This window comes from Podarcis filfolensis, assembly GCF_964270895.1.
Source record: "Podarcis filfolensis genome assembly, chromosome: 5".
Lineage (NCBI taxonomy): Eukaryota > Metazoa > Chordata > Lepidosauria > Squamata > Lacertidae > Podarcis > Podarcis filfolensis.
Window position 1 is genome coordinate 93,761,207 of NC_139608.1, and position 17,439 is coordinate 93,778,645.

Here is a 17,439-nt window from a genome sequence, read left to right on the forward strand (position 1 = left end):
TTAGCTAGGGATGATGGGAATTGTAGTCCCAAACATCTGGAGGGCCGGAGTTTGCCTATGCCTGGCATACAGGGATTCTGCTGATACAACTTTAAGCCAGGCTTCACAAATGTGAAGTCCCCATTCGTAAGAACCGTTGTTACCCTGCAGCAAGATATTTGCAGCAGATGCAACTGCAGAAGCCTATAAAATATTTCTGCAATCAAATAAGCTGTGGCAGCTGAGGTTAAATCCCCCACATGTAGAATCGAAAAAGGACCTCTGCATGAGAGCAAAGAAATATCCCCGAATCAGAACCAAATGGGGCTATGAGTGAAACTGAACGGGGTGTATAACTAGGACGCCATTTTGATCCACACCTAATAGCGAGTGAGAGTAAATGAGGCCAGTGCATTATGAGAAAGGGACAAATATCTTCCCTACCATGCGTCTGAATCTTCTGAAAACTAAATTCATTGCCAAATACTTGCTCCTGGGTTTGATGAGCCTTTGGCAGGGGTTTCCATGGCAACCACCCCTCCAAGAAGCACTTATGGTACTAGCTGTTCATTTTCATCTGCCTCACAGAGGGTTGGGGAAAAACAGCAATAGATGCTCCTTGCTGTTACTGTTTGTTCACCTGCTCTTTATTCCATACAAATACAGTGGTACCTCAGGTTACATACGCTCATAGCTGTCAACCGTCCCTTATTTGGCCGGAAAGTCCCTTATCCCAGCGCCGTGTCCCGCTGCTGTCCCTTATTGATGATGTCCCTTAAATTTCCCGGGTTTCAAAGGAAGCAGCTGCTCTCCCTCCCTCCCTGCCGGCCAGGGAGGAGGGAGGCTCCAACTGTGTTGCTTGGTTGCGTTGCTCACCCAATGAAGAGTCCAAGAATGACTGGGGGGTGGAGCTTGCATGCTTTGTGCCGATCAAATCGGCCACGTTGCCTGGGGACTCGCCTTTGCACAGCGCCTCCCAGCAGAGAGGTGGTTTTCCTTGCTGCATCCCCTTTGCCGGGTTGCTGCGCTGTGGGAACCAACGCTTGAGGCTTCGTTTGGCTGCTGCTTGACTAAAATCCCTTATTTTGGCTGCTGATCCCTTATTTTGGAGGCTGCTGGTCCCTTATTTTCATATCTGTAAGTTGACAGCTATGCATACGCTTCAGGTTACAGACTCCGCTAACCCAGAAATATTACCTCGGGTTAAGAACTTTGCTTCAGGATAAGAACAGAAATTGTGTTCCAGCGGTGCAGCAGCAGCAGCAGGAGGCCCCATTAGCTAAAGTGGTGCTTCAGGTTAAGAACAGTTTCAGGTTAAGAACAGACGTCCAGAACGAATTAAGTTCTTAACCCGAGGTACCACTGTATAACAATGGTTAGCAATGGGAAGAAGTAGTCACTGCTACTCACTTGGCTGCCCTCTCCACTCCTCCTCCTTAGTAGCTCCACTTGCTTGCCCATTCAAGCAGATGATCAGAGTTACGGTAAAGTCTGTCGTTTAGCTTTGCGGCTACCTGCCCTCTCCATCTGTCTGCTGGAGGAATGTGACCACGTCACACTAATTCTTAATCCTGACTGAACCCAGACGGTAGATTCCACATTTTTTCTCAAGGAAAATATTTTACAGTTGAACAGAGCTCTCATTCCTTGGCTCGAGTTCCTGGAGCAGACATTGGGAACAACAACAACAACAACTTATTTCTGAATCCCTTTCTAAAATTACTCAGTTTAGTGTCTGTTAAGTTACTTTCTCCAAGTTGGAAATGTCAATCGAGATGCACAACGTGAAGCTTAGGACTAATTTATTTTCTCGTGAATCCTGCAAATTATTAAACGGGGATCGAAATGCCACTGAGGGATTGTTCATCATGATAATAACATCCCTCACATGTACAATGTCCTTGTGAAGAATAGTACACCATCACATTCATTCTCCTCTTTTCTGTCTCCATTTCAGTATGTCAGCTACCGCACTCTGTAGCAACTCAAGAAGCTAATTGCGTGTCGAGGTCCTTCAATCCACCCCCAAATGATTCACACTTCACACATAATTTTTGTTTAAGGTTTTTGGCATAATTTTGGCCACAACTTTATTAAAATACATAAATGTGAGTGGTTGCTTGGGCATTGGTTATGACTATCTGTCCCCACGCCCAGGGACAGAACTGACTTCCGGATTCCAGCGAAAGCCAGTAAGGGAAAACAATATTGAGGAGAGCATGGGGCCAGGCACTAGACCCTCACCCCCCCATGCTCCCTGGGGCTTGCACAGCCCTAAGCCCCCTTCAGGGGTACGGACGAAAGAATGGCAAGCCCCTGGATTCCTTTAACGGAATTCCCTTTTCGCAGCAGCATTGGAGGGGCAGGCACAGCCAAATCCATACCCCTCCACCAACCAAATTTTTAACCAATGCCTAACCACAACCTTACAAGTTGTGATGATTTGCTACGCAGCAGGCAAAAACTAAATGGCCCCAGCCAATCAGCCAAATGGACAAAATTCCTACCAGGCCCCTGCCCCAAAAGCAGGCAACCCCATGACAGGCACAGCAAGGTCAACCAAGATTCCTAAAATTAGGGAGGGTGGGCGGGTGATCCGATGCACACAGCTGGGTGACTTCATTTTATAACCTTTGGTCCAACCCCCTAAATGGCAACACCAAAATTTGCCCAGCAACCCAACTGCGAAATCACTGGAGATGGTCGTCCAAACTAACCTGCCCAGCAACAGAGGGGGGGGCCTTCAAGACCCTACTGCAACACATGCTCTCTATTAATGAGAACACACTTTCATGTAAAACAAAGGGGGAAAGATAATGTGCAGCTCTCAAAACACCTCATGAACTTGTGACTATTTTCTAGGTCTAGGTCTGCACTTTCTGTGTCCCAGCACATTTTTTTTTTTTTTTTTTTGGGTCCAGCCACTTTCCCCAGGAAAACCCGATCTTTACTGGAGCAATTTGAGTTTGCCGCAGATTGTCATTTGCTCTGATTCAGCAGTAAAGAGTGGGGCTTTTCTTGCTGGAGGAAAGGGGGGAAAAGTTCTTGGACAGAGATCTGGGAAGCCTGGACTTTTGCCTAGAAACGCGGACCAAATGGAAGTGTGGGTGAGCCCTGCCTCGGGGGGTTTTCTTACTGGCCTAAGCCAGTGGAGCACTTGCTGCTCTGAAGACAACAGGTTGCCTTCAGAATTTACCTCAGGGTATGACATCTGACCATGTTCACACCGAGCTTCAGTTGATGCTGAATGGAGCCTGGACACTCAAATGCAACAATGCTTTAAAAATTCTAGCCCCAATCCTGATGTTCTAATTCAGGAAAGCCAAGGAAGCCAAGTACAGAAAATATGCAAAGTAAATAAATAAAAATGAACTACTTTATTGAACTAGACTCCCCCCCCTTTTTTTTACAACTTTAATACAAAGGTAAGTCTTGGGGGAAGAGTGATCCCTTGCTTTTCACTCCTGATCCAAGGGAAGGTAAAATAATAATAATAATAATAATAATAATAATAATAATAATTATTATTATTATTATTATTATTATTATTATTATTATTATTTATTTGTACCCTGCCCATGTGGCTGGGCTTCCCCAGCCACTCTGGGCGGCTTCCAACAAAGATTAAAAATACATTAAATTGTCACACATTAAAAACTTCCCCGAACAGGTAGACAATCAGAGTACAGTGGTACCTCGGGTTACAGACGCTTCCGGTTACACGTTTTGGGGTTGTGTACTATGCCAAACCCAGAAGTGCTGGAACGGGTTACTTACGGGTTTTGGTGTTCAGGCTCGCGCATGCGCAAAAGCGCTAAATCGCTCTTTGCACACGCGCAGAAGCGGTGAATCGTGACCCGCACGAGCGCAGATGCGGCGCTGCGGGTTGCGAACGTGCCTCCCACACGGATCACATTCGCAACCCGAGGTTCCACTGTAGTCCTCAAGGGGGGGAAATCATTAAATGCTAGGATACACTATTTTAGGATATGTGAAGTAGAAGAACCCTGCAGGATCAGACCAAAGGCTCATTAGGCAGCATCCTGTAACTAACAGTGGCCAGCTGGATGCCCACAGGCAGATGTGAAGGAAACAACTGAGGACAAGAGCCTTCCTGCACGATTTGCTGCTCAGCAATTGGTAGGCACAGGTCTACTTCTCAACAATGGACTGTATCAGTTCTAACGTAAAGGGGACCCCTGACCATTAAGTCCAGCCGTGACCGACTCTGGGGTTGCGGTGCTCATCTCGTTTTATTGGCCAAGGGAGCCGGCGTACAGTTTCTGGGTCGTGTGACTAAGCCGCTTCTGGCGAACCAGAGCAGCGCACGGAAACACCATTTACCTTCCCGCCATATTGGTACCTATTTATCTACTTGCACTTTGACTTGCTTTCGAACTGCTAGGTTGGCAGGAGCTGGGACCGAGCAACGGGAGCTCACCCCGTTGCGGGGATTCGAACCGCTGACCTTCTGATCAGCAAGTCCTAGGCTCTGTGGTTTAACCCACAGCACCACCCACGTCCCGTATCAGTTCTAATTATTTAATTTAATCCCGTGGTTCCCCACGTGGGGCACAATTTGATTTTTAAGGGGGGCAATTTGGAAGCTTATTTAGACCATGTGAATGGCCTTTTAGGCTTCCTCCACATGAACAGGAGCTCACTTTTTGAATAATAAGAATTATATGTCACGGCGGGGGGGGGGGCATCAGGGTTTTAGAGATACTTAGTTGGGGCATGGCCCAAAAAAGCTTGGGAACCACTGATCTAATCACCTTTAAAGCCATCTGAGGGAGCGACTGTTTTTAATTCTTACGCTAGTGGATGCTTGTAAGAATATTATACTTATGCATCGTTTACTATGTTATAATTCCATATTTATGAATAAATAATTATGGGTTTTGAAAACGAAGAATCCCAATGATAAAATAACTCACACGCAATATGGTGAGGACTCTCATCGAAGCCTTTTCGGATCACTTTTTAAAAAAAGAACTTGTCATCATCTGTTTTCAGGTGCATGTAATTATTTTTAATTATTCACTGTTTGTTCCGCTGCTTAACCTTAGGCATTCATTATAAATGTTCCAGCCTTTTCAGCTTCCTTTTGAAATACTAGCACCTTTAGGGCATTGTTAGAGTGATAAATCAACCTTGTGTATCTGTTCCACTCCTGACAAGCTCTTTCCCCCACTTTCAATCTAACAGATAAAATATTTACTGCATCATGGAGACCTCGATGGCAAAATGTGTCATGCTCAGAAACACTACTACAACAGAATAAAAACCTCTAATAACTGCAACATAATCCCCAGGAGATAAATTATTGATTTTGTGGCACACGCCTTTATAAAATGGAGTTAAGTATGGTGAGAAAACCCAAACCAAACCAAAATGCCGAATGCTTGGGTTGACATATTCCCATTGTGAGCACAAAGGTGCCCTTGTATACCACATGAGAAATGACTCGACTTCCCGTATTTCATAAACAGCATAAACACATAGCTTTCATAGTATGTTTCTGAGCACAATTCAAAATGTTGGTGCTGACCTTTAAAGCCCTAAACGGCCTCAGTCCAGTATACCTGAAGGAGCGTCTCCACCCCAATCATTGGGATTCATTAGGATTCAGCGCCAAGGGCCTTCTGGAGGTTACCTCGCTGCGAGAAGCCAAGTTACAGGGAACCAGGCACAGGGCCTTCTCGGTAGTGGCACTGTGGAATGCCCTCCCACCAGATGTCAAAGAGAACAACAACTACGGGACTTTTAGAAGACATCTGAAGGCAGCCCTGTTTAGGGAAGCTTTTAATGTTTAACAGACCATTGTATTTCAATATTTTGTTGGAAGCTGCCCAGAGTGGCCAGATGGGTGGGGTATAAATAATAAATAATAAATAATAAATAATAAATAATAAATAATAAATAATAAATAATAAATAATAAATAATAAATAATAAATAATAAATAATAAATAATAAATAAATTATTATCATTATTATTATTATTATTATTATTATTATTATTATTATTATTATTTCAAATTGCCTGTAATGCCACTGCAGAACAAAAGGCATTGAGGGCTTTGCTTTTGGCCACTGCCAGGCTTGAAGTCACATGGTTTCCATTTATAACATCTATAACCAAAAATAGTGTATTATATAAACCTCCAATGACTCACACATCAAACTCCCCTCCCCTCTAACAGAGTCTCCTTTTGCCTGGCCTTGACATGTTTGAGACTGTTCCCTTTCCCCAACCATTTGATCCTATCCCTCTTTTGCCTCGAATTGTAGAATTGTACAGTCCAGTCATCCAGTCTGGAATCTCAGCTAAAGCATCCATGATAGGTGGACATCCAAACTCTGCTTAAAAACCTCCAAGGAAGGAGAGTCCACCATCTCCCAAGGGAGTCCATTCCACTATCAGAAAGTTATTCCTGGTGTTCAGCCAGAACCTCCTTTCTTGTAAGTGGCTTGAACCCCACCCTCCCGAGCTGGAGAAAAAACAAGCTTGCTCTATCTTTCACATGACAGCCTTTTAGATATTTGAAGATGTCTATCATATCTCCTCTCTTTTCCAGGCTAAACATCCAACTTTTTATGGGTTTTGATCTGATTTCATTCTAATGTAAATTCTGAGCCACTCCTCCATATTTATTAATATAGAAGAAGAAGAAGAAGAAGAAGAAGAAGAAGAAGAAGAAGAAGAAGAAGAAAGAAGATATAAACAACCTCTGTACTTCACTCAGTCACAGCTACAGTTATGGCTTTTTATTCTCCTTTGATTTGGTACATTCTCAAAAATCAATAAACCTGTACCATATTTACTCAAGTCTCATGTGCCATTGAATCTAATGCGCACCTCAGTTTCCAGAACCTTGAAACCAAAAAAAGTATTTGCTGGCGAATGTAAATGTGTAATCAAATCTAAAGCGCACATTACTTTTCACAACATAATTTGGCCAAAAAAGGTGAGCATTAGATTTGAGTAAATATGTTTTTTTTTAAAAAGGAAGCTTTAACAATCGCACAGTTCCACCCATTAGACAAGTGCATAGCAATGCATTTGAATATTCTAATGGAGGGGGGGGGGGTCCATAAATATGGTGAGTTCAAGAAAGACTCCAGCATCTATTATCACCCATATTTATCTTTCTCTCCCTTTCTCCCTCCACAAAGGTAGCTTTATACAGGAAAGGGGAAAACAGCAGTAAGCACTGGCAACAAACTCTTCTCGGTACACAAGTTTGTTTGTGTGTCTGTATATAAATATATATTGGTGAAAATTAAGCAAAACACTAGTTTCTGGTACTAGCTTTCCTATGGGAGCTACACCACTGAACAAGCCCAAACACAGTTTTGACCAAAGCAAAGTCCACACAAAAGGTTAACACAATGCATACATCTCTCCTACAACCTCCCCTTAACAAAGCAGAGCAAGCATCGTGCAAAGCGAATCTCTGATGAATATGGATATTGTTAAAACTTTCCTAACTTGGCAGCTTTATCAAACGGACAAAACATCCGCTTTGTAGAGGACAGAAAGCTTATCCGTATCCTCATTATCCTGTCAGGGTTTATGCATGCATGACAGCCACTGATATTAATGGAAACAATTATCCCAATGCATACATTTTAATGCACCATGATAGTCTGGGCAATGGAAGAACTAATATTATCGTCTACAGTCTTTGCTCAGTTGCAGTTCCTTGCCTTTTATGGGGAAACCTCAGCCTGGTGAGAAAGTCATGCTCATTTTGGGATGAAAGCTGCATTACTAGAATATGGAGAATTATTACTCCAAAGCAGTTATGAAACGCAGCATTATAGTGTCTTAATTTATGACACTATGAAGTGCACTGTGGTTTTTGCTGGGTTGTGTAAAACACTCCTGCAAGAAATTGAACACATCTTTGAAACTGTTTTGGCTTCTGCTGAAATTCAGATGGTTTGTCTCAGTATGGTAAACTTTGATGAACTGGGTGGGTGGAGAAAACCCCTTGAGAAGTTCTGGTTGCACTGAAACTTAGTGCTTCTCTTGAAGATTGTTAGATATAGGGGACTAACCAGCCTATTGGGCTTTACTATCCAGCAGGGCCAGATTTAGATTTGATGAGGCCCTAAGCAACCGAAGGTAATGGGGCATTTTATATGTCCAGCTGTCCTTTGTCAACAATAAATTACTTTCAATGGGAAAGCACGCCTTGGTTTTGGAACACTTTGCTTTTGGAACAGACTTCTGGAACGGATTAAGTTTGAGAACAAAGGTACCACTGTATATAAAAATGAGCAAACCAGTGATATTTTAGGGAGCAGGCTAGCAGGCGGGGCCCATTACTTACACCATAGGAGCCTACACAACACAAAACACTGTTGCTGTATGTAGGTTTTATTTTATTTGTTTTTTATCTTATATTTTGGAAATGTACATTCAGTTTTCTTTTCCTTTAATTTTTTTGCCCCCCCCCCAAGAGAGTAGGGCCCTAAACTATAGCTTGTTTAACTTATACATAAATCCAGCACTGTCATCCAGGCAAGCTCTAAAGGTAAAGGGACCCCTGACCATTAGGTCCAGTCGCAGATGACTCTGGGGTTGCGGCGCTCACCTCGCTTTATTGGCCGAGGGAGCGGGCGTTTGTCTGCAGACAGTTTTTCTGGGTCATGTGGCCAGCATGACTAAGCCGCTTCTGGCGAACCAGAGCAGCGCACGGAAACGCCGTTTATCTTCCCACCGGAGCGGTACCTATTTATCTACTTGCACTTGATGTGCTTTCGAACTGCTAGGTTGGCAGGAGCTGGGACCGAGCAACAGGGGCTCACCCAGTCGCAGGGATTTGAACCGCCAACCTTCTGATCAGCAAGTCCTAGGCTCTGTGGTTTAGACCACAGCGTCACCCGCATTCCTAGGCAAGCTTTAGGAAGAGGCAAATTGCCTCAGTCAGATGGGTGGCAAATAAGTACTCCTCTGCTTATTTTCCTCACTTGACACTGAGCCACCTATGCCTGCCCTCCCAGCTCCTATGGCTCTCCAGAGCAATCCCGTCTTCCTCCTTTCCTCCGCTGCCGCCATGGCCCTGGCTCCTTCTCTCCCCTACCCGTCGCCATACTCATTCATTGTTTTGCCACTACTAATGCTGTGGCTTGGCTCACTGTGCCACTGCCTCACTCTGAGAACAGGCTGTGGTGTCTTTCCTCAAAGAAAGGCATTCTGGGTGAGGTGGTCAAAAGCAGTTCCTGTGCTGCTGTGATTTTGCCATCTATGTTAGAAATTCTCTTTTATATTTAGCTGTTTAGCTATTAACTTTTTTAAAAAAAATCTAAAAAATGAACTTCAGCTGCCACGACAATGCCACAGTGGCATAGAAACTCTCATGGTCCACCTTGCCCAGAACACCTTGCTCTCAGGAAAGAGCCCATGCATTCCTTTAAAAGTTTGGGGCAGGGGAGGGCTGGGCTCCCAGGAGTTGGCACCCCTGCTCTGGGCTATTCAGCTGAGCTCCTATTGGTACAGACCTACCTCTTCTGCTTCCTGAATATGAGGGAAACCAGAAGGTACATCTGTGATATCCCTACCAGCAGAAAGTCTCAAAATGAGCGAAGCCAGCCTAGAATCTGCTGGATCCCAAGATGCACTTACAGCCAACACTGGCTGGCATCAGACTCCATCTGCCTGTCCCCCTACCTTCTCCTACTGCCACCATAAATGGTCGGGTTGCTGATGTGGCAGTGACTGTCCCACTCTGCAGAGTCTAGGCAGTGGCAGCAGAAACATTGAATTGTCCAAAGCTGTTGGTTAACCAAGCAATTCACTTGAAATAAATATCAGTCAATGTGTATCTTATGAAAATGAGTCTTTTTTAATACTTAAGGATCAGTCATTAAAAAAACCACTGCCATTCATCAATGGAAAATTATCCGTTTCATTTTCAATTGTAGGAACACAACAAAATCAAAATAGCACCCTACCTACCCACCCCAAAATAAGCAAGAACTTGTCTTTTGGAACAAAACCCGGTTTATTCAACCAAGGCTTTAATCAGTTAAAGGTTACGGCCCTAAGAAAAACATAATATGCATGTTGAAAAGAAATGGAAGGCAAAAATACAGTAAAAAATCAAATCAAATCAAAACTTGATTGCAGTCCAAAGACCCACAAAACAATTTCAAAACTAGATACAGTTAAAACAACCAGACAGACAGATGGAAGAAACCAAGGCAGTCATTTTATTTTACGGTAAAACTGAAATGTCATACCTCATCTTGACATGTTTTTTTGCATTTTTCAGTTTGGGATTTCTTCTGTAGCAATTTGGTTTCATATTCTGGTCTGGGATGTTCCTAAAGAAAAATGTAAAAATGTGGTGCAAAGTTAACATCAGAAGATTCGTAGATAATCAAATGGAATAAAAGCACATTGATACACAATTCAGTAGCTCACAATTAAAAAACACACCAATCAGATAAGAAACACTTATCTGGTTACACTGTAACACTGATATGGTTATCAAAATGGAAAAAGAAGTCTAACCTTTACTAGTTCCTTGGGACGATTTTGGCAGTGGAGAGGAAGGGAGAACACATTTAGAACCAAAATCTTGCAATACTTACTAAATAAACAATTGAATTAAAATAGTCACACTGGACCTTATAACTGGTTTTGAAATAAGATGCGGCATTTGCATGTCGAGGTCCCCAAGACACCCCAAATAAAAACACAATGACACTTAATTTTTGTTTAAGGTTTTCGGCATAATTTTGGCCACAACTTTATTCAAATTACAGCAATGTGAGTGGTTGCTTAGGCATTGGTAGCACTAACTGACCCCGCACGGGGACAGCTCTGACATTCGCACCCCCCGCGAAGTCACCTGGGGAGAGAGACGGGACTGGGAACCATGCCTCACCTCTCCCCAGAATGCTCCCAGGGGCTCTTGCGTGGCCCTAGCCCCTTGCCAGGGGGTTCGGACAAAAGCATGGTGAGCCCCTGGGTTCCTTTAACGGAAAACCCTTGCAGCAGCAGCATTTTGGAGGGGCAGGCACAGCCAAATCCATACCCCTCCACCAACCAATTCCCAAACCAATGCCTAACCGCAACCTTACAAGTTGTGACGATTTGCTACGCAGTAGGCAAAACCAAATGGCACACACTAATAAGCCAAATGGACAAAATTTCTACCGGGCCCCTGCCCCAAAGCAGACGACCCCATGACAGGCATAGCAAGGTCAAGCAAAGAGCCTAACATTAGGGAAGGGAGGGCGGGTGATCCGAAGCACGCAGCGAAAAGAGGAAGTTCGTCGCTGCGTGCAGTGTATTTAACAAATAGGGCTGCCAATCAATAAATGGCAACATATAAATTTCCCCAGTAACAGCCCGCCCCTGCTTAAAAGAATGGCCAAACCTTTTGCCTAGCAACAGTGAGGTGTCTCATCAGCCCCGACCGCAACATGTACTCTCCATGAGGGAGAACACACTTTGCCTGTTGTCTGTTTCAAATGAATATATATTGATGAGACCTACACAACTCATGAACCAAATCAAATCCTGCCTGGCAAATGTATATTTTATTTATTTATTTATTTATTTATTTATTATATTTCAATCTCACTCAAACAATTATCTCTCGGAGCAGCTAATATCAAGTAGAAAACTATAGTGGCAGGCACTATTCACAAACGAAAATGAGGCACAAGCCCTGTCTTGAGGCTTACAAACTAAAATGACAATGAGCAGGAGGAGATGAGGGAGATCAGTCAGACAGTGCTAGAACAGAGCAGTGAGTTGTAAACAGGATTGTATAACCAGTTCAGGAAGGCTCATACTTCCTTCCTGGTGTTCTTGCTTGAATAGAAGTGGTGCAGCTTCGCATCAGACCTTGATCCTGTGGCCGGTGGCCGAAGCTCGAGTGTCCTTTGCCTGACAACTTCTCTGATACTGTGCAAACCGACACAGGCAGCAAAAACAGGAGACTAGTCAAGCAACAGATGGGCTATTCATGGGCCGTGCTCAGCTTAGTGGACCAGCTTTCTTTTTAAATACAAAGCATCTGAAGCAATTACATCATTTGGGGTGTCATTGTGCATAGCTGTCAACCGTCCCTTATTTGGTGGGAAAGTCCCTTATCCCCGTGCCGTGTCCCGCTGCTGTCCCTTATTGATGATGTCCCTTAAATTTCCCGGGTTTCATGCTCGCCCGGCTCAGGAGGGAAGCAGTGGCTCAGGGTCCTCCGCCGTGAGAGAGAGTGCACGCTGGCACCGTCGTCCTGGCGTGAGGAGTTCCATCGGCCCTTCCCCGCCTGAGGGGGGGAGGGAGAGAGACTCCCGCCCACGAGCCTGGAGGTGGCAGCGTGGTGGCAGCTGAGGAGGTGGCCTGAGGGAGGAGGAAGAGGAGAGGATGGGGAGGGACGCAGAAGGGCGGTAAACGCCCTTCCCGCTGCAACCACCCCATACCAGATTGACAGCGTCTGTCAATCCTACCAATGTAAGTAACTCTTTACAATAGCAAAATCCCTTATTTTGGCTGCTGATCCCTTATTTTTGAGGCTGCTGGTCCCTTAATTTCAAATCTGTAAGTTGACAGCTATGGTCATTGTGGCACCAAACAGTATTTGAAATGTTTCGCTGAATGTAAAATATGATAAATATTTATAGTTCAGCAGGTTTCATGTTTTCCAGAAAGCAAAATTAAGTGGAGTATTCAGACCACTGATACAATAACTAATACCTGATGCAATATACTAAATATATGATAGGGAGATCCCTCTCCCTCTTTCTCTCTCGCCCAAGATCTCTCCCTCTCTGCCCAATTGCATCTCTCCCCAACCACACATATGTCAGAGAGTGAGTGTGGTGGAGAGGCTAGAGTGTTGAATTAGGACCTGGGAGCTTCAGCCATAAAACTAGGGATCATAAAGTTCACTAGGTGAACTTGGGCCAGTCACTGTCTCTCATCCTAAACCAGGCTTCCCCAACCTCGGCCCTCCAGATGTTTTGAGACTACAATTCCCATTATCCCTGACCACAGGTCCTGCTAGCTAGGGATCATGCGAGTTTTAGGCCAAAAACATTCGGAGGGTGGAGGTTAGTAAATGTAATAAAATAAAATACACCTCCCTTTTCCTCTCACACACAGAGAACACAATGATCTCCCTCCCACACAGTGCTTACAAGTTTCTGATCTTTGGGTTTAATTCTGAACTTATTTTCACCAGTGTGGTTTAGCTGAAATTATTGGAGTCACTGGCAGAAGCCAGTGGAATTAAGATCTTTGTTTAAGAGAGGGAAGGCATTTTGACTTGGAACAATATTGTAAATGACTCTGAGGTGTTGAGGAAGTCTAAATATCCATGTACGGAGAATATATATATATATATATATATATATATATCCACATCACACACATCCACTAATGCTGGAAGCAAGCCAGTCCAGCTGCCAGACACTTATTGAAAACCATGTGAGCCAAGCTAAAGACCAAATAATTACTCCAAAGGAAAACTGAGACTTCCCATCTTGGAAACAAAAAGCAAAATCCTGAATTTTGTACTTATGCAAATGCCTTGTTGACGTCAATAGGAATTTTCTGTGACCAAGGAATAGACTCAAATATACTATTTACACTATGGAAGTTACCTATGGGAATTTTAAAATAACTTGGATATCTGTTTTGTTTTTTTAACAGTTCTGACATCCATTGATATGTTTTCTGTTTGAAACAATATACTTTCCCCCCTACATATAACTAACAGTTGGATAGACTGAAGGTTCAACCCTGGTCTGGAGACTGGAGAATTTTCCTACATCAAACAGCCTTCCCTATCTTAAGCAACGATCATAATTATACTGGGTTCTGAACTGGTATAAATCCAGCAAATCCAGCAAAAATAAAATACTGAGAAAAAGAATTCCATCAATGAGTAACATCCAAGAGAGAAACAGAGCTAATGCAGGAGTCTTTTTATCCCTGCTCTAATGTTCAGTTCTGATTCCCTTCATTTTCTCATGCATCTCAGTTGCCTTAATGGTAGTTCACTGTGTCAATCTCAAGTTATTTCTTTTTCTTCTTTCCAGTAATCTTTCTAATTTTGTAATTAAGGCTAACCATCTTTCCTATCCTTTTAATCTTCATATTTATATCATTTATGAACTTTCTGACTCTTCCCCTGTCTCCCTCCCCACTCAACATCTGCAGAATCTTAGAATTCATCTACATCGTCCACCTCTCATTCTGACATGTAGCTACTGGAAACCAAGGGGAAAGGGGTTGAAATCTAGAAGGCTGCAAATCGTGTTAACCCTTCTTAAAAAAGCATATTGAAAAGGTAGAATAAGGGAATATAGGTCAGTGTTAAACCAGGGACGGATACAAGAAAACGTTAAGATTTTCATTGCATGATAACTGGGCTCAGCAACAGAAAAGAGAAGCTTCCTCCAAATGTTATTCTGGACAGAGTTACTATAGTCCAAAGATAAACTCAGCTGAAAAGGCTTGAGAGATTTATCTCTTTTTCCTATGAAACAATTTTCCACCAACAGCATATAACAGAAACGGAAGTTGTTTAAAGAAAACTTAAAATCTCAGTGCCATGTTATGCTTGCTATTAATATTATATTACTAAACAAACGCATGGCTGGATGGTTCCCTCCAAATCCGACTTTATTTGGTACTGAATATATCCCAGTATCCACTCTTACTACACCTCTCTGTTCCTGTGACAGCAATCATCTCATTCTAGACTGAGGTAAGGTAAACACAGGGGGCACTGTGGTCTAAACCACAGAGTCTCTTGGGCTTGCTGATCAGAAGGTCGGCGGTTCAAATCCCCGCAATGGGCTGAGCTCCCGTTGCTCCTGCAAACCTAGCAGTTCAAAAGCATGCCAGTACAAGTAGATAAATAGGTACCACTGCAGTGGGAAGGTAAATGGTGTTTCCGTGCGACGCTCTGGTTTCCATCACGGTGTCCCATTGTGCCAGAAGTCATGCTGGCCACAGGAACTGGAAAGCTGTCTGTGGACAAACGGTGACTCCCTCGGCCTGAAGCGAGATGAGCGCGCCACCCCATAGTCGCCTTTGGCTGGACTTAACTGTCCAGGAGTCCTTTACTTTAGATTGAACCTCTTTTTGTCCCAATGTCATATCCAGCCACACCCTACGGATTTATAATACCAAGTCTCCACCTGATGTTTTTTTTTATTGGGAAACTATTTGGACTACTTAAAAAAGTAATAATAAAAAACCCTTACTTCTTCCTCCTCCAAGCCAGTTAGGTCCCAGAAATAACTTAGTCTCATCTGCAAACGCTTCCAGTTTTCAAGGAACATGGTGGCTGAGAAAGAAAATCCAATTTTAATCAGAAGAGGGCTTCAGAGTCAAAATTGATTATTCTGATTACCAGTATGCTGAATATTCAAACCCTCCTAATATAGATATGCAGTAAATCAGAGCCTGAGCAGTCTAGATTGACGCCTAGAATAGGTAGAGTATAATCAGCAATACAGGGAACTTTTCTGAAACGAAGCACCACTTTTTGCCTGGCTTGAACCTGTTGCCAAACGGTTTCATTGCATGACCTTAAAATTCTAACACCGCATATAATTGAGAGAAAACTTATAACATGCTTTCCAGAGGTTATATTTTCCCATACCTCCAATAGAACACCAGACCTCATTCAGTCTTGAAACCCTAACATTAATAATTTGGGTAGCATTTATCTTAATCCAACTTCAAATTACTGAATATTAGTCTGTACAGTCCTCATGAATGATAACCTATTGGCCTCATTGCAGTCAAGGGAGTCTTTCTAAAATGTCAGGACTGGTAACTAGAGAAAAGGAGATCAGGACTATTCACTTGCACAGTTGTGGGGTCTGCACCCACGTCACCAGGGTGACAGCAGGTAGAACAGTCCTTCACCACCCTAATCATTTCCACTGGCTACACATGTGCAATATCCAATGCCCAAATATCTGAAAATGTCTGTGTATTAGTCCACATATAACATGGTTTGTTTGTTTTTTGTTTTTAAAAATGCTTTATTGGTTTTAAAACTATATAACAAAATATTAAACAGGTGTTAAAGAAATAATAAAAATAAACAAACGTTCATTCCTTAATTGATACCTGTTTTGTACATCATTTCGTAATGAATTTGAAATGACCTCCGATCCTCCCATTATGTTCCCAAACTGAATACCTTAATTACACACTTGGCTTTATTTTCTCCTCGTTATTCTAATTACTTTAAATTTATAAAGTTGACCTATTACTTGCAGAAACGCAATAAAGGCCTGCCGAAGGAATTAATATTTTGACAATGGTCTTTTACATAAACTCTGTAAATATCCCCCTCTCTGGTAAATTTTTCGTCTGTAACGTCTCGTAGTCTTGCTGATATTCTCGCTAATTCAACATACTCTCTTAATTTATTTTGCCAGTCTGATTTGGATGGATATAGGAAAAACTGAACAATTGTATTTTTTAAAATGGCCTATAGCTATGCTATCACACTCTACTAGCAAATAGTATCGCTATGACAAGTTGTGACTGGGTGGTTTATTTTGCAAAGACCCCTGGAAAAATCATAGAGCCCATGCAGGAACTCTGTTATGATGAAGATGCTCTTCTTTACCCTGGTGCTTGACACTTGAAAGTCTGTATTTCCAGGATCCACCCTATTTTCTTTGATTGCATTTTCTGTACTTTTTAAAACTGTTTTTAATGCTGTGTTTTAAATTGTTGTTCCCTCACCCAAGACCTTAGGATGAAGAGCAGGTAATAAATGAATGAATAAATAAATAAATGCCCCTGTCCATCATCGGTGCCCACCCACCCACCAGTGGGAGCCCAACATAACAGGAGGGAACAGCAACCACCAGAACACCACTGGGACTGGGGAATTAACTTGCCCACTGAGCCTAGTGACCCCAGGGCCCAGGGTGTGAGAAGCAGTTCTGGTCCTTCCCACTGTGTGATTTACTTTGCCTTATGGAACTCAGTGGGAGCTGCCATGCTTCCATGTACATCCCTGTGCACAAATGCACGGAAACCAGGGTCAGCTGCACAGCTGGATCCTGTTAAGTGGAAGAAACCTTCCAGGAAGAACCTTCTGACAGTAGGAGCTGTTCAAGAGTAGAACGGACTCCCTAGGAAGGCGGTGGACTCTCCTTCCTTGAAGGTTTTTAAGCAGAGGTTGGGGGGCCAACTGCCATGGATGCTTTCATTGCATTGCAGAGGGTTGGCCTTGGGGGTCCCTTCCCAGTGGCGTAGCGTGGGTTGTCAGCACCCGGGGCAAGGCAAGTAATTTGCGCCCCCTAACCCATGCATTTGCGCCCCCTAACCCATGGATTTGCGCCCCCTAACCCATGGATTTGCCCTAACCCCAGATGTTGCGCCCGGTGCGGCCGGCCCCCCCTGCACCCCCCACGCTACGCCACTGTCCCTTCCAACTCTACAATTCTATGAACG

General features: G+C 43.3%; 1 protein-coding gene across 2 annotated transcripts in view; it reads right to left on the reverse strand.

The window, feature by feature from the left end:
• Nucleotides 1–17,439, reverse strand: part of ANO2 (anoctamin 2) — a 145,410-nt gene that overhangs the window by 69,574 nt on the left and 58,397 nt on the right. For both annotated transcript variants that reach the window (XM_083615565.1, XM_083615566.1), the window contains 2 exons: nucleotides 15,219–15,301; nucleotides 10,233–10,316 (listed from right to left, as the gene is read on the reverse strand). In XM_083615565.1, coding sequence (XP_083471691.1) covers nucleotides 10,233–10,316; nucleotides 15,219–15,301 — 167 coding nt within the window. The remainder of the gene's footprint in view (nucleotides 1–10,232; nucleotides 10,317–15,218; nucleotides 15,302–17,439) is intronic.